Below are 26896 nucleotides of genomic sequence, written 5' to 3' on the forward strand. Positions count from 1 at the left end.
TAGCGATGTGACACGAAGCAACATCTCCGCAGGCCGAAGATTGCGATTGCGGAATTGTTGCTCCTGCTCCGGCCCGAATGTGCTAGTACGATTGTGCAAGTGGGAGCAAAACAGCCGCCCTTGCTATATAGGTCGTCTCGCTCTCTGTACACTATAACGACAGACTGTGCAGCTAAACACAGCATTTACATTTTTATTCAGAAGGAATGGACTTGAACTACACTGAAAAAGAATATAATAAAAAGATAGTATGTAGGATATTATTCGTTATTTATAGCCTATTTTATTATTTATTATTTGCCAATAAATTTGAAACTGTGAAAATAAAGTTGCTAAAGCCACTATATATTTTTTTTTTGTATTTAGACCTTAACTACGTTCGTGTTCTAGGAACGTCGTTGCTTGACCAATTTATGTAACAGTAATGTAATTAAGCCGGTCTCCTGGTACAGTCGTCAACTCGTACGATCAACCAAATCAACAAAAAAAACTTTAGTGTTCCAATACACTCCGACATTGGAATGACTTCGTTCCTAGAACACGAACGAAGTTAAGGTCTAAATATCAATAAAAATAGTGGCTTTAGCAACTTTATTTTCTATTTAGTTTAATCCCTTCAAAAATACAGCGTATTTTTATTATACCTGTTGTCTGATAAAATGCAGCTAGGTCAAATTTAGAATATTGCATATCACCAAACACACGTACAACGAAATCCGCTCAACTGCCGAACCGACGTTGTATTGCTACATATTATTGAAACAACAATATTAAACTATAAAAATAAAAACCTGATTTTAACAAAAATATCCCAAGCTTACTGCGACGCCTTCTCCATAGTTTCTTTCCTTATATAAAAAAAATAATACATAAGTCAAATGTCGAGATAATTCCAAACAGTCCAAAACGACACATCCGTTCGGATTACTGTCGCCAAAGTACGACTGTGAACGCGTGAGGATAACGTGCTCCGTCGGGATACGAACGCGTCCGAAGGGATCCACCGACACTGTACGATTGCACCGACCGCTTCAGGTGCGAAAGTGGTAGAGCAAAATTCGTAAAATATTATTTTCAAACACACGAAAATTACGCTAACTTCGCAGCTTCTTCCAAAGGTAACATCATCATGCTAAGTTTTAGAAAAAGAAAAGACAGAAATCCAGAACAGTCAGCTGTAATGTGTTAATAGCCATTCGCACGTTTATTGAAGCGAAAATATTGTTTGCAAATTACAGAAGTTTAAGTAGCAGGATAAAAGACGCGAAACCAAATAAATAGTCATATATAGGCCAAAATCCGCGCTCTCTTTCTCTTTCTTTCATAGATCATTGGATACGTAATTTATTTTTGTGCAGATGTTTTCCCATTTTTAAAAGCCGTTACCAAATTTGAGCCAGTCCCGTGGTACAGTCATTAACTTGTATAGCTTAACAACATGCCCGCCATGGGTTCAAGCCCTGTATGGACCGTGTCCCCCACTGACTATCCTACTATGAAAAGTGACTGATAAGTGACTGCTAGCCAAACCGATTAGTGGCACAGGTAGGTCTTGACCGACAACGATTGTTGCGCCAAGAGAGAAGAAGTTACAAAATTTTAAAAGCAAGACAGGCAACAGCCAGAGCATTCTAAACCGGACAAGGAGAAGCAAAGTGAGTACAACTGATGCGAAGCAGGGCGCCGGAGTAATGCCGGCGGGCTGCCCGATCTATGGCGGCGTTTGGTTGGCAGCAAAAGCCCACACACCTATATCTATTGGTACTTATTTAACCTGATCTATTAATAATCGAATTTCGAATTCGCTAAACCTCCACAAAAAGGGTGCGTGTGTGATGTATGTGTTCGTTGTCCTGGAGATTGCTGACCGTCTCTTTCTCACCCCTTTCTGCGGAGGCTGTAGCAAGCAGTGACACACCAAAAGGCTACGAAATCTTGTTCACCCTTAGTACACTAGTAGCTGTGGCCGTTTCTCCCCTCCTCTACATGCATGTGAGCATTGCGTCAGCAAACAAAAATTCTAACATAACAACAAAAAATACGCAAAAGCTATTGCCTTTCCTTCCCTGTTGCCTGTCTCATTTGCTTTCTCGCTATCATTTACCCCGCTCCTCCAGCACCATAGTGCACGTAACGTAATATCACACCGCCGGCCTATGGACGGTGTGGGGTTTGGAGTTGCGGTGCGTTTGAATATCTTTCGGAGTTCGGCGTACGTCCTCCTAACTGTTTTTCGTCCAACCAGAGAGGCGTTACACTGCTGAGAACATTAATTTTGGGTGTTGGAGCTGCTTTTTACGCTGGCAGAACACGAATGATCGCGGGATCGCGGGGACGAATAAACATAATCGGAACAATTAAATTAAATGGCGATTGCAGAAAATGCTTGCGTACGTGCCCTCCGCAAAAGCAAACCGCGACTAGCACGATCTTTCCAGCCCCCGTGCGCCAGCGGGTAGTAGCATACGAATGTATATATCTCGATGGTTTGTTTGTTTCTGTCTGTTTGTTTGTTGTTTTTTGTTTGAGGCACGGGAAATCGAACTTGAGGTTTGGTGGTCGCGGCAAGTGTAGTTTTTCGCCAAAAACGGAACTTAGTTGTGCGCGATCGGCACCATCGTTTCACCCGCGAGCAGGGCCTCCGGCTGGATCGGAGCGTCCACCGTCAGCACGCCGTCCTTGCTGAGCGACGACTTGATGTTCTCGGGCAGGCAACCCTTCGGCAGCATAAACTCCCGGTTGTACTCCCGGTACACCGACTTGGTGTCGGACTTTTCCGCGTGCTCAGCGTGCACCAGCAGCTTGTTGTCGACCGTCTTCACCACGATCTCTTCCGGCGCGTACTGACTGACGTCGAAGCGCAGCTTCAGCACCTTACCGTCGCCATCGTCCTAACGAGAAAAAAGAGGCGCGAACATTAGTTCCGTCGAAAGGATACGGATCATTTAGGTTTTCTGTTTTCCTGGAGACTTACCTGAATCAGTGGCGAGCAAATGTCCGAACCGCTCTGGGACTGTGGGAGCTTCATTGAGGTAGCGGCGTTGGAGGTAGTCGAGCTGAAAAACGAAACGTTTTATCGGAAAGCAGAAAACAAGATTAGTGTTTATTGCGTACACGAAGCTAATCCCAGTGCGCACATCCCAGGAAGTCGCGACCTATAATTGCGCTTCCGATTAGGGACTCGCCCTGCCAGGGACACTCAACACGCACGCACAGAATGTAAGGGATAAGAGTGAGAGCGTAAAAGTAAACCAAAAATGATACTCGCTACATGCTAGGAACTTACACCAGGAGCCACCCACCACGCACATCACACATGACCTCCCTATTACCATCCATGTAAGTTTTTTTTTTTGTTCAATCTTACCACAGTGTGCGAGGATACACAAACACAATGTGCACGTGAGTGACTGCGGGTGTATGTGTGTGTGTGAACGTGAGCAAATTAAAAATATCAAAATGGAAAACATAATCCGTTGATCTGACTACCAAGATCAGCGCGTGGAGGAAGTTACATGACTCGAGCGTGCCCAACGAATGCTAATAATGTTCTAGTCTAGCTATATATTTTTTTCTTACACATGCAACAGACCCATCACATGCACGTAAACCAGCAATCCAGCATGTGTGACTTTGAATGTGTTAAAGCAACCTCCTACTAGTAACGTATGGAACATGCAAATGAGTGACGCTATGAAGAGTAATTAATGCAAATGAGTGACTAATCAAAGCGGTCGAGGTCCCTTCGCCCACTTCTACATCCGCTTCTGATCTAAGCTTCATCAGGCTCAATATGAGTGCGCCAGATTCTTTCCTTTTATGGACATTTTAAGTTCAACTTGTTCGACGGCTCCAACAGCTTCTGCCACAGATCAACTGATGACGAATGCGCGTTCGTCGGGATTGAAATACACTACGAGAAGAATTTCCCAAATGGTTTTGTCGGTTCGGAATCCGATACGATCGATTAAATGGTGCCTACGAATGGATAACTTAGCCAAGAACGAGAAGAATATGAAGCCAAGACAGTGCGGATGTTTACCAGATATGATCTAACCTCCATTCAGGATCAGCTCGGAAGAGCTCCAACACGGTACATTTCCATTTAATTTAACACATGAAAGACTTTCAAGACCGTCGACGAATCGCGTCAAGGTGGCGTCAACAGTGACAAACCAAATCAACCCCAAGGCAGCGTCAAATCGTGAAAAGACAGCTCGGAGGCGTCCTGAGCGACCTTAGCTGCGCAGAGGCACATTCCGAACGCTGTTGGGTCAATATTTACTCACTAGAGCAAACGCAACAACAGCGGCAGGTGCCCAACAACACACGCTCAACCACTCATTTTTACGATCGTTGGGCAGTAACGTGGGCTGCCCCGCGCACGGCTTGTGGGTGCCCAGTGGGTGTACGCAGCGATATTTTCACAACAAATTCAACGATGACGATTTTTATGACATCATGACGACACTGTGTGTGTGTGTGTGTGGGATCGCTCAAGTCGCTCTCGAATTCGATCTAATTCACCGCAGCTTAGTCACGCCGTCCGCTCGGATTGCCGTAAAAGGAATGAAAATCGTTACAACAACGACAACAAAACAAGCCAAGGAAATCAAGCCAACTCGTCATGGGTGGGAGGAGGCGGCGCGTACTACCGCGGATGTAAAAGCACTACACCCCCTCGTGAAGGTATGCAAACGAAGTATCAGGGCCGCTCATGTGTTGGACGGATAAGGTAGTGTTGTACGGGATAGTGGAAGTGGGAAGTGTGCGGTGTATCGCTTCCAATCATCGCCCACGGGCGAATCGCTATTTCTCGACAAAAATAGTGAGAGTGGGTCGGGGGAGTTTATTTCTATTGGACGGGCGAGGTGTGACATCATCACCAGTGCCCATAAGTGTTCCTAATTGTTTGATGTGTACACAGTGGCTATGTGCACACATACACGTGGGAAGGAAATACACGAACAAATATCATAGACTGACGAGATCATCGTGTTTTATTTTTGTTTACGACAATGCAAGTGCAATCACCTAATGCCTTTTACTCAGTATAAAAACGATATTAATCCATTACCCGAGGGCAGGGAATAAAAATAACACAGCACAGTACGTAGCAATTAATTATTTACCGCTTTTTTTAATAAAACGCTTCCTCACAGCCTTGTATCACATGTGGAACTTTTTGTAAGGAATTAATTGACCCTACTCGGCATGGTCCAATAGTGTCTCGTTAATATCCACGCTCTACAGTACATTAAGCAATTGGTTCATTTCTCGTGTGGGATTACTTTGGAGCAACAAAATGAAAAACCAAATCTATACAGGGTTTTACAAGTCATTTTGCAATGTGTGCTGCATATTTTGTCGAGCACGAAATTTACTTTGACTCCTAGTGCGTACCTGTACTAGTCCAAATGTTAATTTTATCCCGCCCAAGTTTAATTTTGACAGCCCTATCGAGGTCCAGGTATGTCTGCGCCTGCCATATACTGCTATCTGTGCTATTCACAAGAAGAAATGTGTTGAACCTATCAACAGGCAACAAACACACACACAAAGTGTATTTCACAGAAAGAGATTATCGTTATCGTTCCCGGCACCGAAGTAGCAGCAACACCCCTGCACATGTGAAGTTTTCTTCTCTTTTTTAATGCATTCGAACAAAACAAAAAGCGCCTCCAATCTGCGATAACGATATTACACTCTTCGTCCTTGCTTTCGCCTTATTGCTCTTGCAACCTTAAATCAAACGTTGCTGGCGCCGAAAAATTCCATTTAAAAATCCATTTAAAACCTAACCACGTTTCAGTGGCTCTGATTTTCTAATTCTCTGGCGCTTTAATGATCCGCTGTTTACCGGCAGAATAGCTGATGAGAGAAAATGGTATCGAATGAGGCATGAACCTTATGTTGTGTGTGTGTTTTTTATGTATGTGCGTGTGTGTGTTTGTTTTTTTGTGTCAAACGTAAGTAGTCATAAAATACGTTCTTGTGAAGAATGTGTTAGTAACTCAGCGCCATGTAGCGCCAACCATGCAACGTGCTACTAAAGAGAGATAAAAACATGCAATTACTAACTATACGATTTCGATATTAGTTACGCCAAAAAGAGACAGAAAGAGACAGAAAGAGAAAGAGAGGTTTAAAGGTAGGAACGAACATACAACTTGCCTACTATTTGGTAAGTTTGGTTAAATCTTAAATACCTGGACGATGTGGCAACCTTCTTGGAGGAGAAGCTGCACACACGCAACGCGAATCGGACACAGTCAGAGACAGTCCGAGGGATGACATTTCGTCATTTCGGCACCCGCAAGGGACGGTGGGGGAGGATGGTTTGGGAGGTTGAAGGTTTTTACGGTGGGAAAAAGGGAAGGTGGTGGAGAAGAACAAAATATAAATATATATATATAAATTGCGAAAGAAAGCACAAACATGGTACAGGATGCCGAACCGGTGCGAGTCACCGGAATAGGGGATGAGTGAAGACACCCACCGTTGGGCCCAACGGGGTTCGGGATTTTTATGTTGCGTTGCGTGTTAAGAAAGAGAGGGAGAGAGAGAGCAGACGGGGAAGAAAGCAGAGAAGGAAGAAGAAAAAAAACATCACGGTCAGTTTTATGTTAACTTCAAAAGTACACGGTGGAGTCGGAGCATAAGACGGGAGTTTCGGTCGTTTTTTTTTGTGTTATACTGCGTTGTACAGGCCACATGATTGCGCACTCCGAGCGCGCTTCTGATGCCACGGATTTAAAGGGGCGTTGTGACAGAAAATGAGAAATGGGAAATAGGTTCATTAGGCTGTAAAGCGCAAGTCGGACGGTATTGTAGTACATAGCTGTTTTTGCTTTGCCGCTCGCATGTAAAATTCAATTAGTAGCCCATTAGGGTTCGAACACATTCCATTCGTCCGAAGCATTACTAAAGAACAAAATAAGTTAATTCTATTTTATTGTTATTGTTAGAGTTTTTAATCCTACGCTAAACAATACATCCAATCTACCAAGCTATACGCGTTACGCGGTGTTATATTGCGCTGTTGCTGGGCGACATGGGGCATTGCGACCATTTAACGTATTTTATATTAATGGCTTTTCCTTACAATAAACCTTAATAACGCAGGCATTATCCTAAACCCTAATTTAAAGCGTTTAATATATTGAAAACTTTAAATCATTTTCCCAATAGGCATAGGCATCCAATAGACCCAATAGTACAAGAAATACACGAAAAGTCAACTCCATTAAACATAACCATTCAATGGACTTTCAATGGCTTTTCCAAAAAAGGATGCCACAGTATCAATATTGTAACATTTGTTTGCCTTTTGCTGTAAAATGGTTAAAAAACAATTAAAAATCCTCTTCTAAGCGAACAAGTTCAACAACACGACTTTGATTGGTTCCATATCCCAGGAAACTCAAAACCTACACTGTAAAACCGTAAATAATGATACTGAATCCATTTTGACGCCCTCTTAAAAGCGTGACAAATTACGGCCTCCCAATATTGCCCCATGTTTAAAAAAACCAAACCTCAAACCGGCCTGGTGCACACACACTCTTCCCAGTCCTGCACAAATGCATTTTCATGCAACAGTGTGTAAGATTGCATCTGGGCGTGTTTTTTTTTGTGTGTGTTTTTACTTCTTCTTGTTTCTATTGCTAGCTAAAGAATGTTCGCGCTTTCCTCTGTTTGGTATCACCCTCCCACCTACCCGCCAACCCCGTGCGCGAGGAAATTCCAACTTCAGCGCAGGACGTTATTTCGGTGTTTTGCGCGGCCACATGCGACGAGAACGTTCCCGGCGCACACGCATGGAGCTGCTGCTAGCTGTGCGCGCGCCAAACCGCGCTTCCCTCTTTCCGTGACTATCCCGCCCATCTCCTCCCTTTCGCTGCCCACGGAAAACATATCCATATTTATTTCAGCCTGCACCTCATCGTCTATTAATATCCTCCTCCGCGTTTGTAATACACAATATATCGCATCTCTCATTCTCTTTTGTGCGGCGGCAACGGGGTTTGCAGGTTTGGTGCCCGAAGACAGCTCGATGACCGCCGTTCGAAGTGTTTGTTTGTTTGCCAGAGTGTGTGCCGTCCCCTTCGGCTGCAAGTGAGCGGAGAAACGAAAACGAAAACGAAGAGACAAAAAAATACCGCACACCGAGAAGCACACGGTCAGATCTTGGGGCAAAGGAAACGCACGGGCCGCCCTTGGATGCCCGAAGAAGGAAGAAAGGCCGCGCGCTCGGTTGGCGTGACTCATGGCCGCGCGGTGCCAACACACTTCAGCGTTGTGGACGGCCTTCTAATAATGGTGGCCTTTTCTCCCGCCCTGCTGTCTGTGTGCGTGTGTGTGCGTGTGTGTGTGTGTGTGTGTGTGTTTATGCGCGCCATACACCCAAACAGAACCAGCTAGGAAAAAATCGGTGGAAAATGCGGACAGGATTACTGGCACGCCGCCGCCGAAGTATATGTGGCGATTTATTTTTAGAACCGACGAAACCCCATCCACATTAAAACCAGGCGGTCACCCGCTACGTTTCGTACGAAATCTGAATTTCCGAAATTCCGGCGAAAAACGTTCCACGGTTGCTATCCCCTGTTTTTTTTCTTTTCTTTATTTTTGTTGTAAAAAAAGAAAGGAAAAACTCATTCGAAATTAAGCGCGTTAAAGGGCAAAGTGCCCTTTAAACCAACCTACCCCGCTGGAGGAGTCCTGGGCGCCATTCTGACGGCGCCGATCCACCATTTATCGCCCACCCACCTCCCCCACCAACACAGACACACGGAGTTCCCCCCGTTCTCCCCGTTCCCGGCACCTACCTGGTCGTGGTCTCGAAGAAGTTGGGCTCGCGATGCATCAGATCCGAGCGGAACCGGGCCATCTCCTCCTCCATCTTCTTCATCTCCGAGTCGAACCGCTCGCGGATGCTGGAAAACTCCGTATCAATCACGCTGAAGTCGCCGAGTTTGATTGGGATGTTGCGTTTGTTTGCGTTATCGGCCATGATGCTGCTGCTGAGTTTGCTGTGATATTTCGCTTGCGAGCACGATTCAACAGTTGACTGCAATCTGCACTTGCTAGGACGCTGCCCACGGAAAACAACACTGTGTCGCACACGCACACACACACGCGCGAGAGATAATGGAAAAAGTTGAAAACAATAACACTGCCCTTCCGCGGCTGGAGACGGGGATGGTGAGGATGCGAGGGAAAAGGCAAAAAGGATGCTCGCTGTGTGTTTAGTCCCTTCGGGGCCTTGCCTGCGAATGTGTAACTTTAGCGGGGTTGTAATTTGCAAGTGGGCGGCTTTGCTGCTGCTGCTTCTTCCTTTCTTTCTCACTATTTCTTTCTCTCACACACACACTATCTCTCCCTCTCTTTCGCTCTCTGTCTTGCGCGGATGCGTCGTGTTTCACGAATCGAAAATACTGTGTAACTGGCGTGCTTTGCCGGAATTGTGTCAGTATTTATTGTGCGAGATTCGACAACGCTCGCTCTCTCTCTCTCCTACCTTTTCTCTCTCTCTTTCTCTCGCTCGCTTGCATAATGAGGGGGTGTGTGCGATTTCGACCAGCGGGCCGGACATCTGGTCGATCGGATGGTAAAAATGGCCACCGAGCGGAATCGGCTGGAAAGCCCCTCCCAAGGGGGACCCATTTTCATCGCCATACTGCCAGAGGGCAACTTGTTCGAGGCAGAAATGGCGTGCAAAATGGAGAAAATTGGTATTTTTTAACCGTACCTCGGGAAAAAAGGGATGACGTTTACGGCGTACAGAGCGGGCTGTCAGTTTGCCGGAATGCTGTCAGCAGATTGCTGTGGGAGATTTTTAAATTTTGTTTTGTTGTTTAAATTAAATTATCTTATATTTTGAAACGTTTGTTCAATAATGTACAAAATAACGGTTATTTTTATTCGGCAAAAGTTTGATGCTATAATTCGTTAATTTGTATGAAAGTTTTTTGCACTCACAGCATCACGTTGCTGTCAACGTATTCTGACAGCATGTTGAGCGGACAATGTCTTTTTGCCCCTTTGAATCTTTGATTTTGAAAACCATGCCTCCTTTTTGTGTTTATGTCATTATTTTTTTTTAATGTTTTCTCATTCATCCCAGAGCTACAGAACCCGTTCAATTTCCTATTTGCTCATACACAAGTACGCATCGAATGGTATAAACACGTTTCACAACAACATTTGACAAATCAAGCAACACTCAAACATAAATGTAAACAAACCCTCTTCTAACAACGATACATAAAAAATCAACCCTCGCAATAGTGATTTCTTGCCTGTGTTCGGTGTGAATGTCTTGCTAAACTTTAAGCTGGTCTTTTACAGAAATTAACAACATATCCTAACGCGAATCGTACACGTTCATCGTAATGCTTTCGCCAAATTCATTCATTTGCCTTCCTCATGCTAAATTAAGGTTTATGTCACAAACAGTTTCCTATTCCCGGGTCGGAGGGTACAAACAAGACGAATTTGTAAATTGGTGTTGTCGGTGTTGTACCGTCTGTTTGCAGCAACTGGTAAACGAACTTGAAAGAATTTATTGTAAGGTCATCGGCATAACTGACGCAAACAAATCGTACAAGTTGTTTCTTGCAAACGGCTTCTTCCGGTTGCCCCCGCTGGTCTACAAGGCATTAAGTGAAAGTTACATAACTTTTAAGCCATGTAAAATCATTACATTTTGACGAGAGCAGGCATCATTTATCTCCTGGTTTGAATGTTCACGCAAGTCACCTTTAAAGGTCTCTTTACACTATTCAATAGAGCGGAACAGATGGTGCTAGTGATGAACGCGTCATGTCTTACACGAGCGGACGTAGGTTCATTGCTCACCAGGGTTCCGGCGCCTCCTCTCTTTAGCAACGACAGACTAAAAAAAACATGTTTCCATTTTCGTAACCTGCTGCATATGATATTTCATCTACGTTGTTTTACTAAAACAATCTGCCACAAAGTCCTTTCCCGCAATGTGTGGTTCTAACTTTCTTTTTCATATTTACAGACATTGCACACTTCCATTCGCATGGGGTTTATAAGCTGATAATCATACCGTTCCCGCTTACTGCCCTGGTCCCAACACAATGCTGAAGAAGGTTTCCGAGTTGCTGCATCCCGCACTGCTGGCAAACGTCACGCAGCAGCAGCAAGTCGTCGCACGCTTTCAAGCGCTTCCAAAGCTACGTTTAAGCAAGGAACCGGTCAAGAAGGAAGCGGCGATTCTGATTCCACTCTGTCTGGTCGACGGCAAACTCAGCCTCCTGTACACGCTCCGGTCTAACAAGCTGCGAAACCACCGCGGCCAGGTGTCCTTTCCCGGTTGGTGCACGGTTCAGGCCGAGTTGCCCGCGAGTTGTCCTGTTTTACGCTAATACTAAACGCATCCTACTCGTTACACAGGCGGCATGAAGGATGCGCGCGATGCCAGCTACGAAACCTGTGCGGTGCGTGAGTTTGTGGAGGAAACCGGCCTGCCGAAGGAGTCGGTACGCGTTTGGGGCCGAGGCAATACCATCATTCCATACTTTGGCCCGTCGATCACGCCGATCGTGGGTCACGTCGCGGACTTTGCCCCGAGCCAGCTGCGGCTGAGCACGGACGAGGTGGCCAAAGTGTTTACCGTGCCGGTGGAGCTGTTTGCCAGTGCGGCAAACCGGCGACACACACAGTACCGGGCCAACTACACCATGCCGGTGTTTGTAAACGGAGACGAGACCGTCTGGGGCATAACGGCCATCATTACGCATCTGTTTCTAACGGCATTGCTGCCGGGAGCGTACAGTGCCTCGTTACCGTTTGTGAGGAAATACGAAGCATTAAAATCCTAGAAGCGAACGACGGTCGGTTTTACGTTGCGTTTTGCACTTTCGGCTTTGTAAAATCTAACTGTCATTTTAATAAAGTTTTCTTTCAACGCGTGTTACAACTGCTTCAGTTTTTTTTTGTATTTTCAATTCGAAAAAATGTTGCCGTGTTCACATTGTATATGTTCATTCTTTTATTTCTTTAAGATATTTTGAAGTGCCAATAATCAAAAGCGAGGAGAGGGGGGGGGGAGATAAACGTATCGTTAAAATGAAGAAAAACAGCTGTCTAGTCACCTGGCGCACATGTTTCCGTACAACCGCTCACCGATACTTCATCACGCGGGGGCATTCTTTTCTCACAATAAAAAAAAAACAAACCGTGGCAAATATTCTTCCTATTGCTTTAGCCAGAATACTAACACCTACTGCTTACACCAGCCCTTTGTTCTTCCACACCCGCTCTCTATCTCTCCATCTTTTTTCGCATCATTTGGGACTCATGTCGGTTGTCTTTATTTTATGCTTATCGATATAAAAAAAAAATTATAAGGCAGCAGATAGGAGTGTGAAGGACAACTGAAATGCCTTCGACAAAGTGGGATCGGTAAGTAAAACTTAACATGCAAAAACCCTAAATAGTGGTGTAAAAGCCTACATATATTAATTCAAAATTCAACCCCCTTTTACAACTATCACCTGTGAAGTTCATGCTTACTTGCTGCTTTGATTGCTCTCTCCTCTCCTCCTGTTTTGTTTGATTTGTTTTGTTTTGCTTACATGCAAATGTAGAAAAAAAACTGGTCGTTTCGTTGTTGGCATTTTTTTCCTCAGTTTCCATCAAGTTGCTGTTTGCTTTCTTTTGCTTCGGGGTCCTTTTTCTAGTCTAATTTTGATATCGCATACATGTTGCATAGTATAATTCATCGCTGCACGGTGCGGTGTGGTGGGTGGGTTGTGTTTACTGCTGGTACTTGGCTGGATATGCCACACGTTAAGTTGTGTGCAGCTTAAAACAAAAAAAAACCAGCCCACACACAACCGCCCCACACATCGAACATTTTGATTGCTACCTATTATATTTTGCACGCGTGAAGTACATTTGTAAAACGGACTAAAATTCATGCTTGATTCCCTTTTCACGCATGATCCCATGGAAGTTCTAGCTTACACTGGAAGTTCTATATTGTTTGCAAGGCAGATGATTTTATTACGAATGTAGAAAATAGATAAGCCGGACCCGCCTGGTCCCACCTCGAACAAGTACAAGTTTCACAAGCTGTACACGATACATCGAAACAAAAAAAAATCCTTCTAAAAAGCGACTTTAAGTGATAAGATCACTCAAGAAGGACAAAAACAATTAGCGTAATCGAAGCGGAAAGAAGTTGTGGTGGTTCAGTGTGTGTTGATTGTGTTCCTCTCCCGCTGGACGTGATTCAAAATCGATGCCCAAACCAGTGCATCTTGCTGGTAGATAGTAGACTTTGGAATCATTCGTCTAAAACTATTCGTAATGCCTATCCTCTTCTCTACTGTTTCAATTTTGTGTGGTGTTTTGTTTTTTATATTGTTGCATGGATTTTTTTTTTCGTTTTCACTGTTGCTGTTTTTTCACCGCCGTGTGTAGCGCGCTCCAACCTAAATCGTGGCGCAATTACTGCTCATTCAAATCAACGGGAATCGATGTGGTGAAGGTTGGCGTCTCCAGCTCTTCGTGCTTTTTCATTTTCAGCATCTATAAAAACGGTCAAAGAGTGGAGTTATTATGCTGGAATAATCCAAGGGCATGTTTTCACACTGACAACGGGGGTTAATGGTTCGAGTGATGTATGAAAATTTACGTGCTCAATTTTTCTATTGTACAAATACTATAACACTAACGCACTTATATAGCTACAGGTTAGGATATTCTAATGCAATATGTTATGGTATATTTATAACGCATGCCGTTAATGCGACATTGATACAACTTCAGTGTTGGCACAATAATTGTACGAGATGCTATAATGTTAGTGTGCTATTAAAATTCAAATGTTATTACATGAAACAACCGAACTTAGAGCGAAGAAGAGAACGAAACAAAACATACCAAAGAATATAAAGAAATAATCTAAAAGGGAAACTCTTATTCGTAAACCTTATTTGCTATTTGCACTGAGTGGGTAATATAAAAAGATGGAAATAGTGCAAGAATAAATATTGCCGTCCTCGTCGAGAGTAAGGTCGCGTAAAGAGCACAAAATACCAAATGAAACAACAGCAAACACCCAGATACACACGTCACAATGGGGATACAGAAATACAAATTGTACACGATACAACACCATCAACAAACACAAAGAGAAGGGACAGTGACACAGTTGTTTACGACACACGACGTGGTGGATCTTTACAAGAAAACACGTACCTTAATGTCACCTTTTGCCTACATTATAGGGCAGGCAGGCGCGGATCAGAACGAACAAACACAGTGGGAGGGCGTTTTATGTTATTAATCACATCAAAGGTAGTTATTAGCGCGAATGTGAGAGGTTATTTAACACGACAAGAAAAAAGATTGCGCCATCATATGGCCAAAATGACGTGAGCGAGATGAAGAAAGAAAAAAAGGAAAGATACAGACAATGTTTAATTATTTATCCTTTTTTTTTGGTAACACATACTAGGTATGGGATGGGCTTGCAAAAAATAAAAACGGAATAAACGGATGGGAAGGGAATGGAGGTTCTACGGATGAGATTATGTAGAAAGGATGATTGTTTTCTTCTCCAACAAACTATCACTTTCAATGGTAGTTGCAAGCACTTGCAGGGAATGAATCGATTAATGGCATTTTAAAGGCATAATATATATTGCTACCGAAAATGGAAACGGAACAACGCAAGTAAACCAACACACACGAATCGTACCTGCTGCAGTTTGTAATGGTTGATGATATCCTGATCGGCTGGACAGGACTGCGTGAACGCGTCTAGCTGATACATATGGTACATGTACCGCCACAACGCCGTTAAATGTTTCTGCAAAAAAAAACAACGAAGCGTTATAACCCGCATTTCATTTCCTTCACCCCACCATGATTGCCAAATTCGCTTACTGGTATATCGAAGTCGACGAAGTATTTGCCGGCCACTCTGATGTGCTGCAGGCGCGGCATCAGCTCACAGTCGAAGCAGCACATCGTGTCGCCGGTGAGGAAACGGGTGCCGCGGGCCGCCAGATGATCGTTGATCTTTTGCAGATGCACCAGCAGTGCGTTGTTCTTGTTCTCGTCCTTTTTCACCAGCATCAGCTTTAGCTTCGAGTACAGATTTTCTATCAGCGTGGCCACCTCTTTGTCCTGCGGGGGGAAGGAATGTAATCGTTAGCGATCTCTGGAAGGATGCAAAATGCAAGTGCGCGTTCCCCCCCCCCCCACCCCCACCCCATACATTACCTGCACGAAAAGATTGTATCCACCGGGCACCGATTTCATGATGTGCCGCTCGATCTTCTCGTTCTCCAGTATGGCAAGCCCATTGTCTATGAGAATAGGCGGATGTGTGGCCTCAAAGTTGGTGCGAAAATCTGGCGGAGGTTTCTGCATGCACACTGTCGTCACCTGGAACCAGGGAGAGCACCACCACGTGGGGAGATAAAATAAAGGATTAGGTAAATACTATTGCCATGTGTGCCATTCGTGCCGTCAATCACAATCGTTTCATCGCACGCCAAGCCCCAATCCATGAAACCGTTTTCCGTACCAATACAGCTTTTATCCATTATTTATGTGATGGCTTTTGATTGGTCTGTTACTAAATATAACCCATTTAACCGATGCAGTAATGTCTTAATTGCGGCAACGTCCGACTACACGCTTTTCCGTGCCCTGCCTCATCATCATCATCCGCGTGACCTCAGCACAACGTATGATCCGTACCGTTTGCAACCAACCGTCTTAAAACCCAACGCCCTCCTCCCCAATCGATGCCACCAACCGGTGATTGGGTAACGATTACAAATAAATTTAAATTTACAACTTTTCTCATCGCTTTTCACGGCCGCTCGCTAACGATTTGAACCAACACGCAATGCACGCGCAGGGCGGCCCGGGGCGAACCAGTGGGCGGCATTTATTAACATGTTGTGTGTCTGTGTGTATCAGTAAATAAAGCTGCATTACAGCACCCGTTTTAAAAACATACAACAAACGCACACATGCCGCTCTCGAACGGGGAGCAAGAAACGAACCAACAACAACAAAAACAAGGGAGAAAAACAACATACCTTGGCAGTGTTATTCATAAAAAAGCAGTCCGTGGCAAGAGCCACTGGATGAAGTAAAACTGAAAACAACTGGACCTTCAGACACGCGGGGATTCGGTGCCGTGAGCATGAAAATGAAATGTGTACTACCCTTCCCACACAAAGTGTAGTTCGATGTGGGGGAGGGGGATGTGGCAGGTAGGATTTGTTGCTGCATTTTCTTTTGTGTGTTATGAATTTTCGTTGTTGCTGATCACTGTTACTTTTTTATTGTTGCCGTTGTTTCGGTGCAGTGCGCGCGCAATGTCTTTGGCTAAACTTTCGATCGGCGCGAATCGGTTGCTGCCGCCTTTTTCCGGTCGCTTGCCCCTCTCGGGGGGCCGCTCGCGGAGTTTCATTTATTTATTATTGAACGGACTGTTGTTGATTCTGATTCTGTGCCAAATACAGCCGAACGCGTCGCGGAGCGGGAGGTGGTTGAACCGAGACGGAGCTGTGTTTACACTTCCGTCCACACGTCGTCTTCTTTTTTGCCCCTTCTATTCCTCCGCATTGCGTACACAACACAACACACTCGTGAAATCCCGTCCTCATTGGTACCAACCAGCGCAACAACGAAAAAAAACGCAACACCGAAACATGCGAACAAAAAAAGCAAACTAGTTAAAAGGAAGCTACACCGGAGTTAAGCAAGTACGCGGTTTGGTGATTGCTTGCACGATTACATCATAGCTCGGGTGTGCACGATTGCTTGCGCTTCCGCCCGTCATCAAGCGCGTTCGGCTTTAAAATGCGTCAATGTCAGGCGCACGGTCAACACAGAGTTGCAATACCGCAGCAGCAGCAGTAAGGGTTGCAGGATCATCTGCTGGTAGAAAATGAATTTTCCTTCCCCGGGGGACACAAAAAATGGATAAAAATGAAGGGGGGGGACTGTAAAATAGATGATATCATCCGCCCCAGCATTTTGTTGACTCATTTACAGCGAAATTTAAAATAGCAGGGCACACGCAACGGGGGCAATGTGTTTTGTTTCGCAGAAAGTATACAAACCCCGGCCAGTTTTCTGTACGGGCGGCGGTGGTGCAATAGCATCGTGCACCGTCAGCATCTAATGGACCGCGTTTTTAATCGCGTCTAAAATTAAACCAACGGACGCGACCGTACGTCACACGCCGGTGAGGCAAACGGTGTAGCGGTCCAAATAATTGGATGCACGACTGGGGGGCGCGCGCGCGACAAGCGGGTTTTTCTCGATTTTCTCGTGCCCAGTGTTGCCGGAGGAAGGCGCTCCAGCTTTTCAGCTTTTTGTTTTTAATTGTTGAATAACCGAGCGGCGCTGTACTTTTCCACTGTTCCATTATGCATTGGAGCGTGACCGCCCAGTCGTCCCGTTCTTCGACCTGCTTGGGGACGGTGGAGAGGCACTCGGCGTTGTTTGGACCCACATCGCGGGTTGATACTGGATGATGGTAAGCGGGAAAGACACTAGAGCTTGTGTGTTTGTATTTGTGTGTTTACCTTCAAGCTGATCGTCTTTAGCTCTGCCAGCAGATACAGATCCATGAAGTACTCTTGACAAAATAGACATGCTCCCTTTCTTCTGCCATCGATGGTTGATGCCTGCAAAAACAAAAAAAACGAAATTAAAGTAATTGAGAGTTAGTTTATTTGCAACGTCAATTTAAAATCAGAATTAACAGCATAATGATAAAGTAGATGGGAAGTAGAAGGCAAATTTTGAAATGCTTCATAGATTTCTCATCCAGTTTTTCGTACGTCTATAAGCATTTTTTCCCCTCGACTTCATTTGGATGCGAATCTAAAGAATTGAGGCACGTGTGAAAAGCTAACGTTCAGATAGCATCAAAACTCAGGAAGGCAGTGGCCACAGCGCCCCTCGACATTGGCGAGACGTTCTAAGCTCTCTCCGGCTTGCCGCGAGGTTCCCCTTTGGCATCCATACGCTGCCTAATATATTCCAAGGCAACCGCTGCTACACTGCGCGAACGCTTATCCGGAAAGAATTATTGGTGTTGGTGGAACCGTTTGGAAAATCAATTGCATTCCCATTGACTCCCTTCCCCACTGCCCTCCAATCTGCCATCCTCCACTAAGCTAGTGTGACCTGAAAAACTACGCTCGTATGAGACTGCGCTACCCCTTTCCACCCTCCGCTCTCCGTTGCGATAACAGCTTTGACCGACAAGCGAACACGGGGGACACACCACTTACACGGGGGCAGTGATGTGCACGTGTAAATTGCCACATTAGAAGAAAATGGCCTTCCATGTGATGGCGGGTTCCCAGCGCTTGAAATAATAAAAAAAAAACACGTGCTGTAAGAGCGAAACAGTGACTAGGCGATCCAGAGAGGGAGCAAAGGAAGGGAGACAAAAGGCACATCCGTCAACGGACATCATTTGGGGGGATTTGACGTGACCGGGCGCTTGGATCGATCGAGCTCTCTCTCCCTCCTTGGGTTGGAGTAAGTCAAAAGGATGGGAGAAGGGGAGGAGCACGCCCTCTGGATGTGTGTAGTTCATGTGCCGAAGAGAGAAAGAGCAAGCGAATAACAGATTGGTGCTGGTCACGTACATTCACCAGTGGTACAAACGCTGGTTGGTGGGGGGGGGGAGGGAGGAATAAAAGGTGGGAACTAGAAGCCACGGGTGAGTGATGGGCGTGAAGGGTGAATAAGAAAGGGAAATAATGCCCATTGGGAAAAACGTCCAACAGGGCAGATGACATCATCAGTCATCAAATGGGAGAGAGGTAAGTGACGGCACCATTCCTTCCTTTCGCATTTCGTGCTGCTATTACACTCCCCCGTCACTCCCTTCGTTCGCGCCGTCACATACATATTTACAATGCTCTTCATCGCCGCGGGTCCCCACCCTGTCGCACGTAATGAGGCGAAGGGGTTACAGCGAGTAACCTTGGGCTGATCGGTTTCTCGGTGCCGTTACTGCTGGTTACTGGTATTGGCCGTTTATCTTGCGCGATTGACCAACTCTTTCCAAGTTCGAGTGTGTTTGTGCAACCATTCGAGTCCGCGAACGCGCAGTCATCTGTGTGGGCGTGTTTACGCCAAGCTGTCAACCGGAGATCCGATTCTTACCGCCAGAGGGATATCTTGGCGATCTTGTGGTTCAAAGGCTGCAACTTCTCGCACAAGCAGAGAAGGGAATCCCACATATGTTTGCTTTGGAAGTACCCATATATCAGTAATAATATTTTTGCAATAAACACACACAAGGTTATAGGATCTTGGGAATCTTGATGATCTTCAAAATCCGCTAAAACATAAGAATCCTAGGAATAAAGCTAATATTCGAGGAACTTTTAGGACCCTACAAATCTTCAACGTATAAATTTTAAGGGCCTATGGCGATCTTAGGATCAGTTATCCATAAAAAATTTAAGAAGCTATAGCGTATAAGTTTTTAAGGATCTTGAGAAAAAGTTACCAGTAACCATAACTTTGAACATCTTGAATATCGTTAGGTACCACTAGGGGATCTTGGGATCATTTATCAATAAAAATCTTAGGAGCTATAGCGTCTAACCTGGAGTCTTGAGACCACGGTACTTGGAGATCCAAGGTCCTTACAAATCCTAAGGATTCTAGTATTATGAGGCTCTCAGAATCTTTGGAATCTTAAAATATATACGATTTGATAAATCTTACGGAATGTAAAACTATACGAAAATATGAGCAAGCAAATCTTCCTGTAGATTGAGAGCTTTTCGTGCCCAAATATACCTACTATTTCAGTACCTGGCCCACAATGTTTTGGGAAAATACTGTTTGCATTTCAACAATATTTTTGTCTGCTTCAATTCTATAGAAATGGTGTGTAATCGTGGCGTTGAAAACAACGTCCAACGCCCATTTTCCGTGCCAGTGTACATAGTACTTGCAACACACGTTGTTGAACATTGCTGCACACTCTGACGTCTCTCGCCTCTGACACAAGACTGCTTTCGGCTAGACCAAAATTATTTTCCTGCAATGGTAAATGCTGTCCGCTTAGTGCGTTTGGGCGTACCAATTCCATTCCAAACTACTCACTGCGATAGGGCGTTTAGTGGTTGTTGTTGTTTTTTCTAACTCGCCAACGCCCGTCATCCCCAACATCCGCACCATTGGCCGTACACAAGCGGGTGTCGTCATCCGGTGGTGAAGCATTAGACGATTAGAGTGCCGTTTATGAACTTATTGAGCACGGCCAAGTGGAACAGCGTGGAAAAGATAAGATAAAACGAAGACGATTGCGCTACCCATCGGACACGACCCGTACATACATGGTCACCCAGTTTGGGACCGGGAGTCGGGAGGGGAAACATTCAAAATTCCCCGCGTATGCAATGCACGGTAGACGGGGGAACGACTTTTAAAAGCGATTTTAATTGAAGTGAATTGTTGTGTCGGTAGAAATTGTCTGTACCAAAGAGACAGAGAGGACGAGTGTGGAAAGAAATTCAATTAAACTGCAAACATCCAGCCACACACCGAGCACACGGTCTGTGCGGAAGATGCCCGGTCTGGTTTGAACAGATGTTCGATTAGCAAATGTTTTTTTTTGTTCTTCTTTTTGTACGTTTTTTCATTGAAACTAGAAATAGATCTACAAGCTCACGTGTAATGTCCCTCGCGCATTCTTTTCGACGTGTGGTCCACCTGGATGGTTTCGCGGGACAAACAAACAAACAAAAATCAATAAAATGGCTAGCAGACCAGCCACGTGGGCTCTATGCTAGAACATGAATCACCGCCCGGTTTCCGCGTTGCAATTGTACATGAATCTGTTCTCCATAAAGGCGGAGCCCCATGCCCTTTTAAGGCAACAAAGAATGCCTTCGGAAAGACACAACATCCACCGGTGAGCGTGCGCGCAATCCCTGCACCAACAGCATACAGCAGTTCCCCCACCAACTCTAAACAGATTGGCATTTGGGGTTGAAAACAACGGAATCTTTTGAAGAAAAAAAAACCAACCATTTTGTTTGTGTCTCTGCGGTAACAGAAGGAAGCAAAAACGTGGAGTGTCCGCCTTGTGAGGCCGTTGGATTATCGTGTTTGACCGACGATGTTTTTTTTGCATTTATGATTCGCAACACGTATGTGGTGGTTGCGATGAGGAAAATGACAAGAGCGTAAGCGAAAGAGAGCAAGAGAGAGATAGGGAAGGACATGCTGAAGCGCATACGGAGGCGCATTATGGTGGCAAACAAAAAACAGGAAAAAAACATACGCCTCGACAGCGCACACACGCAGTGTAAATCACATAACCACGCAACCGAACAAGAATGCTTGTGGTGACGCGCATTGTGTGTAAAATATGTGTACTAAGGGTAAAGCTAGGATATAGGTGGGAATGTGAGTAGAGGTAAGAGGGGTTACGATCAAGCTGACCAGCCAACGAACGGTCAACGTGTCTGTCGCATCAAGGAGATAAAAAAGCATGTTGCAAACCACTTCTGACTAATCGTTCGTCTGACGGCAAGCGCCATAAAGGCGGAATGATTGTCGGTTAACAAACAAACTGAAAGAATCTGTCATCAACCACCCTTCCCGCCAGCTTTAGAACGTTGTTTCGTGTGCAAATAATAGTTCGTTTGTGTCGCCCGTCTATCGATTGATAACGATAAGGAATCGGTCCGTCCCTCTACCGTTCCGAATGAGGCACACAACGGCCCCAACGGTTTGATGCACCAGGATTATTTGCTTGCCTTGCTTTCGCATGCTACAAAAAAAGCAGTCTGTGTCGTCCGAGATGTAGACATAAATTTAGTTTTGGAATGTACCCAGCATCTTGAATGGGAATAGAAACGTGTCCTCTTTCTACGAGTTGCACACATTTATAGACTCAAACGATTTTTTTTTTTGCTTTTCCGTTCGGCAAGCTATTCCCTACCGGGTGTGTGTGTATTTTAAGTCATAGGCAGGGCTTATGATAAGCAATGTAAACATTGACGCGGAAGATCATAAACCGGCTTTGCTCCGCTACGGTAACCGCAGTCAGGCTGTGGGTGGAGTTGTCTCAAGTCTTCAAGGTATTTAAACTTCTGGCGAAAGGGTGGCGCACACTACTTACTCAACAGTACGTCCCACCCCTAAGCTATGTGTGTGAATGTTCGTTTGTTTTTTGTTTTGTTTTTTTTTTTTGTCTGCTGGTGCAACGTTTTGATGCTGACGCAATTATGGCTTTTTTGTGGGGCTTGTTTTTTGCCTTTTGTGCGCTTGAAAATGCTAAAAAAGGAAAAGGAATGAAGGTATTAGTGTGCAGTCGATATTTATTGGCTTTCCCTTACAAGGCAGAGATTGTTTACCCGGTGTTTCAAGGGTAACTTCAGGAATGAGTGTTTACTTCGAGTCGAGGACAAAATTTTGTTTTTGTAGTTTGTGATCTAAAGCCGTAATGTCTTATTTCCATAATATGGAAGAGATTCGGTTCATTCCAACTTTGTACCCCTGACGGGACATGGATGCCAAAGTATTTGCTGAAGTGGTGGGAGCTCGAAATCAATACCGGAGCCAATTCCGATGCTGAAATCGATTCCGATTCCGGAATCGGCTCCGGAATCGGCACCGGAGTTGACTAATAGTAGGAATAGGTTCCGGAATCAGAATCGGCTCCAGAATCGGAATCGACCTGGGAATCGCAATTTGTTCCGGTAACAGAATCAGATTTGACAGAATTTGAGATTTGAGAGTTAAAATTAGCTCCAGAATGAGAATCAGTTCTTGAATTGAAACAAGTAGTTTCAGTAGCGAAATCAGTCCGGGAATCTTGCGGCTATAAATACGTAGCTTCATTGGATCCAAACATCTCTTCTTATTGAGCTGCCGAAACTGATAACGATTTCGAAGCCGATTCTGATTTTGGAGCCAATTCCAGAGCCGATTTCGATTCCGGAACCGGTTTCGATCCCAGAACCGATTATGATTCCAGAGCCAATTCCGGAGCTGATACCGATTCTGAAGCCGATCAACTGGATCTAATATCCGGAATCGATTCCAGAAAACTTCGGAGCTAGCCGGAATCGATTCCGATGAAAACTTCATTTTTCCCATCACTAATTTGCTTTTTAACATCTCCTTCACTCCAAAGAAGAAAAAAAAAACAAAACCTTTAACCAAACAACAACAAAATCTAGAGAACGCTAAGAAGGCTCTCCGTAGTTACCACCGAGGACCAAACTCCACCAATAACGCCCAAAGAGCTCGTTGCGAGGGGGAAGATCTGGCGGTTACGCAACTTATGATCCAGCGCAACTCCAAATCTTGCCAAAGATCGAAACCAAGAAAAAATATATATGCTCGTGACCGTTTTATCTTGCCTTTTCCCGGGGCGTTGATGCCATGATCGCTTTCCCGTTGCCCGGAGGGAAGGGGTTAACGGGAGCGCCCATTTAGACACGATTTGGCGCACCTCGTTTTGTGTCTTTGGTTTGCGCTCGCCGGGGCTTTCGGTCGGTCGCCTGAGCGACTGCTGGAGAGCAACGTGTGTTTGTGTGAGTAGGTATGTGTTACACGTGGCAGTACGCTTTGTACGACACTAGAACTAAAATGTGACAAATGCAGTACAAATGAAGGATGGGGGAAAGAGGGGGGGGCGCTATTTACCTTAATTATCAGCTCTATTTCGGGCACCGAACCATTCCGGCTGGCTCCATTATCTTGGCCTTCGTCCGACATCGCGTAGCAGCTAGGGGGTGTTGATTGGTTGTTGTTTTATTTTGTACAGGCACTCTTGCACACACACACACACAAACACACACAGGCGCACGCACGCACGATCTGCAGCACTCCCCTTTGGATGATTCTGGCGAGTGTGCTCACTGGGGAAAGGGAGGGACGACGACGACCAAGAGTTTGTAACCAACGCTGCTCGTTCGGGTGTCTCGTACAAAAAAGCAAGCAAAACTTTCTCAAAAAACCGCTGAGGGTTTATCGTTTTTGTTGTTGCTTTTTCCCTGCTGTCGATTGCGTTGTTGCGCCGAGCGGATGAAGATGGCTGAACGGAGAATGTTTGATAAAATTAGATGTTGATTGATTGAAGGTGTGTACTTTTAAATAAGAGCGGTCCAAGCTCGGCTGGCTTCGGCTGTGCCAAGGGCTGGGGCTGACTCCGGTGAGCGTACTGGATGTGGCAAAAGGGGGAGCAGCGCGCGAAGGCTCGCTGTTTTGTATTTTTCACCACTTACACACACACATACACACACACAAACATATATATACACTTTCTCTTCAAAAAACGATCGTTTTTCGCTTTCACCCGTGGTGCCGCGCCTCTCGCCGCGGGTTTCAGCGAGCGGAATGTGTGCGGGCTAAACACCTTTGGGGTTTTGTGTTGTTTTTACTACTTGTCGATACCTAGCATCCATACGCATACCAACCGCACACGTACTGGACCGGTCGGTTAGTGCAGCCGTTAGCGCCACCGATCCTCCGCTAGCAGCGCGTGGTAACGATCACCAGAGACAACCAGCGATCAAATCTCAACCCTACTACATACAAAGAGGCGATATTATTTCTACCTAGCCCCCTTCTACTTCCAGAGTCTTTCAAACTCAACATTTGAAAGCAGAGGGACCTCTCTCCCTCTCGCCCAGAAGAAGCATAAATTATTAGCTATAATTGAAGTGCAAAAAACTCGACCGGACTGGTGCTGGACATCCTTTTCCTTTCGCTCAAATCTTACTTGCGGGACAGTTTCACAGAAAAAAGGACAACATAAAATGCGCTTCCCTATTGTGTTTTGTGTATCCCTATCTGTATAATTCAAATTTAGTCCAAAACCACACAAAAAAATTCACGGCTCCCTTCCGATCCGCTACCCCACTCTACCCTCCCATTCCATCGTTTTGGATGTTGCAAAACAACACACGATTTTCGTGCCCGCCCTTCAAACTCTCCGCCAACAACTGGCTAGTGTGTATGCATGTGTGTGTGTGTGGGGGGATGTGTTTTCCAGTTCAACGAGCCCAAAATGCACTTTAGCCAACAGCGCGCGCGCACACACACTTTCCGCTTGCGTGATCAATTTCTTCACTTCACTTCGAAAGGCACCGACTCGCGCGCGCACACACACACACATCAGACAGAGAGTTGTACACAAAAGGGAAGCATGCAGAAATGAAGGAAAGAAAGAGAGAGAAAGAGAGAGAGAGAGAGAGAGAGAGAGAGAGAAAGAGAGGGGGAAGAGGTAGCGAAGAGTGAAGGGCAGAGAAAGGGCTGGATCCGGGCAGGTGGCGGAGGGACGGAGTATGCCCAATGGGTAGCGGGTGATTGTTTCGATGGTGCAGTTTTCGGTGTGAGAGGACCCTCCAAAAACAGGGTAAAACCAGGAGAAGAGTGGGGGGGAGGGGTACCGAAGGGTTGAAGGGTGCCGGGGTGTCGTTGTTGTATGGCAATACACTGCTCTCTTCCCGATTTAGTCCCTACGGGGGTCCCAAAATGGTTGCCTGCTTTTCGCTGTTCAGTTTGCACGATGGCCTCTCTCTCTCTCTCTAGTTCGAGAAATTTAACTATGGCCGCCCTCGGTGGGATGCAAAACCGCAGCCACAGCCAGCCAGCCGGGTGGACACCATCGCACAGACACATGGAAACCGCCGCCCAGACACAGTGGTACCAGTAAGAAAATAATGAAAAAAAAAGGACAACAACAACAACGACGACGACGACAGGAATAGGAATCACAGACAGGAGACGCACGGCAGACGGTTAACCGCGAGACAAAATCGCTTGGGCTGGCCAAAAATTCCACCACATACAATCAGAGACAAAGCGAAAAAGTTACACAAAAAAAACAAATCACACATACACACGCACACATACACACTCGTACCGAAAGCTAAGGCACACACACATACACACAAGACGGCGAGTACTGGGCTGGATTGCGGGAAGCGTCTCTGGGTGGTTGTTGGGCGCAACCTCTTCTGTGCTTGGAGTGCCGTACGCAATTAAATGGTCGTACGCTAGTCGGGCGCAAACAGAGACATACAAGCACACACATACACACAAACACACACACACACACAAAACACACCGGGTGGTTGGTGGAAGCCCTTCTATTTTTTCTGTCCCCTTCTCTGCTTGGGCTCTGTAGGATCGGGAGAGTCGCGCGTACACACTCTTGACAGTTCCGGAACCTTCTGAACGGGGTAGGCTCGAGCGGCCGCCAATAATGCCGCGGCAGAGACCTATTGTAAACACACACATACACACACTTAAGCGTGCGCGCGCGTTTGTGTGCGATTCAATGGAACGGTGTGCGGAATTTTTGGAAAAGCAGGGGTTGTCTGCTTGCAATTCATGTGGAACTGTACCATTTCTTCCATAGTGGGTATAAGTGATGGGTAAAGCTGGCAAGAATCCGGTGTCAAGAATTTCGGAACCAATTCCAGGAGGCAGATCGGCCCACCATTATCCGATGTCGTTCGGAATCGTCTGTAGCCGTCCGAAATCGCCCGGACCTAATGATTCTGGTCGACAACGATCGACTTTGGACGACTCCGGACGACTCATATCGACTTCAACTCCGTGTGGAACTAGTGGTTCCCATTTTGCTGCAATCAGAAATAGTGATGGATTTAGTTTGCAAAAATCTGGAGTCGACTCTGATACGAGTCCAAAAATTTCGAAACCAACTCTGAAAGGTAGATCCGTACAGCATTATCTGGAGTCGTTCGAAATCGTTTGGAGCTGTCCGGAATCACCCGGAGTCGCCCGAAGTCGGCGTCGTCTGGAGTCGTTCGAGTCCGATCGTCTCGAATTCTCCAAAGTCTTCCCGAGTCGTCCGGAG

General features: G+C 45.6%; 3 protein-coding genes across 17 annotated transcripts; 1 reads left to right on the top strand and 2 right to left on the bottom strand.

The window, feature by feature from the left end:
- Window positions 1-1178: 1178 nt before the first annotated feature.
- Window positions 1179-9464, bottom strand: LOC121590649 (heat shock protein beta-1). 2 transcript variants are annotated; one of them, XM_041910495.1, is made up of 4 exons: window positions 8832-9464; window positions 6210-6242; window positions 2975-3056; window positions 1179-2891 (listed from the first exon to the last, which is right to left on the bottom strand). In XM_041910495.1, the coding sequence occupies exons 1-4, from the start codon at window positions 9014-9016 to the stop codon at window positions 2595-2597; spliced, it is 597 nt and encodes a 198-aa protein (XP_041766429.1). In that variant the 5' UTR covers window positions 9017-9464; the 3' UTR covers window positions 1179-2594. The 2 variants fall into 2 exon arrangements, with proteins under 2 accessions (XP_041766429.1, XP_041766433.1); XM_041910499.1 differs by lacking the exon at window positions 6210-6242 and having other exon boundaries at window positions 8832-9462.
- Window positions 9465-10085: 621 nt separating this feature from the next.
- LOC121595159 (nucleoside diphosphate-linked moiety X motif 8) lies at window positions 10086-12104 on the top strand. Of its 8 annotated transcripts, none has more exons than XM_041919403.1 (3): window positions 10086-10170; window positions 11033-11346; window positions 11428-12104. In XM_041919403.1, exons 2-3 carry the CDS (start codon window positions 11112-11114, stop codon window positions 11853-11855), a joined length of 663 nt encoding a protein of 220 aa, XP_041775337.1. In that variant the 5' UTR covers window positions 10086-10170; window positions 11033-11111; the 3' UTR covers window positions 11856-12104. The 8 variants fall into 8 exon arrangements, with proteins under 8 accessions (XP_041775337.1, XP_041775251.1, XP_041775083.1 ...); XM_041919317.1 differs by having other exon boundaries at window positions 10153-10240; XM_041919149.1 differs by lacking the exon at window positions 10086-10170 and adding an exon at window positions 10228-10315.
- On the bottom strand, window positions 12002-26263 carry LOC121594738 (chloride intracellular channel exc-4). 7 transcript variants are annotated; one of them, XM_041918395.1, is made up of 8 exons: window positions 26141-26263; window positions 23713-23794; window positions 17601-17702; window positions 15271-15435; window positions 14932-15174; window positions 14744-14854; window positions 14242-14259; window positions 12002-13569 (listed from the first exon to the last, which is right to left on the bottom strand). In XM_041918395.1, the coding sequence occupies exons 2-8, from the start codon at window positions 23782-23784 to the stop codon at window positions 13489-13491; spliced, it is 792 nt and encodes a 263-aa protein (XP_041774329.1). In that variant the 5' UTR covers window positions 23785-23794; window positions 26141-26263; the 3' UTR covers window positions 12002-13488. The 7 variants fall into 7 exon arrangements, with proteins under 7 accessions (XP_041774329.1, XP_041774578.1, XP_041774493.1 ...); XM_041918644.1 differs by having other exon boundaries at window positions 23713-24103; XM_041918559.1 differs by lacking the exon at window positions 26141-26263 and adding an exon at window positions 25962-26131.
- Between the last annotated feature and the right edge of the window lie 633 nt (window positions 26264-26896).

Source organism: Anopheles merus, chromosome X (genome assembly GCF_017562075.2).
Source record: "Anopheles merus strain MAF chromosome X, AmerM5.1, whole genome shotgun sequence".
Taxonomy (NCBI): Eukaryota; Metazoa; Arthropoda; class Insecta; order Diptera; family Culicidae; genus Anopheles; species Anopheles merus.

Coding starts and splice junctions, on each gene's coding strand:
- LOC121590649 (XM_041910495.1), bottom strand. CDS start 9,016: ATGGCCGATAACGCAAACAAACGCAACATCCCAATCAAACTCGGCGAC. Junction 3,057..6,209: donor AAGGTTGCCACATCGTCCAG/GTATTTAAGATT, acceptor TTCGTTTTTCAG/CTCGACTACCTCCAACGCCG. Junction 2,892..2,974: donor TTTGCTCGCCACTGATTCAG/GTAAGTCTCCAG, acceptor TTTTCTCGTTAG/GACGATGGCGACGGTAAGGT.
- LOC121595159 (XM_041919403.1), top strand. CDS start 11,112: ATGCTGAAGAAGGTTTCCGAGTTGCTGCATCCCGCACTGCTGGCAAAC. Junction 11,347..11,427: donor CGGCCAGGTGTCCTTTCCCG/GTTGGTGCACGG, acceptor CTCGTTACACAG/GCGGCATGAAGGATGCGCGC.
- LOC121594738 (XM_041918559.1), bottom strand. CDS start 26,107: ATGTGTGTGCTTGTATGTCTCTGTTTGCGCCCGACTAGCGTACGACCA. Junction 23,795..25,961: donor CAGTACTCGCCGTCTTGTGT/GTATGTGTGTGT, acceptor AACACCCCCTAG/CTGCTACGCGATGTCGGACG. Junction 14,855..14,931: donor TCGTCGACTTCGATATACCA/GTAAGCGAATTT, acceptor TTTTTTTTGCAG/AAACATTTAACGGCGTTGTG.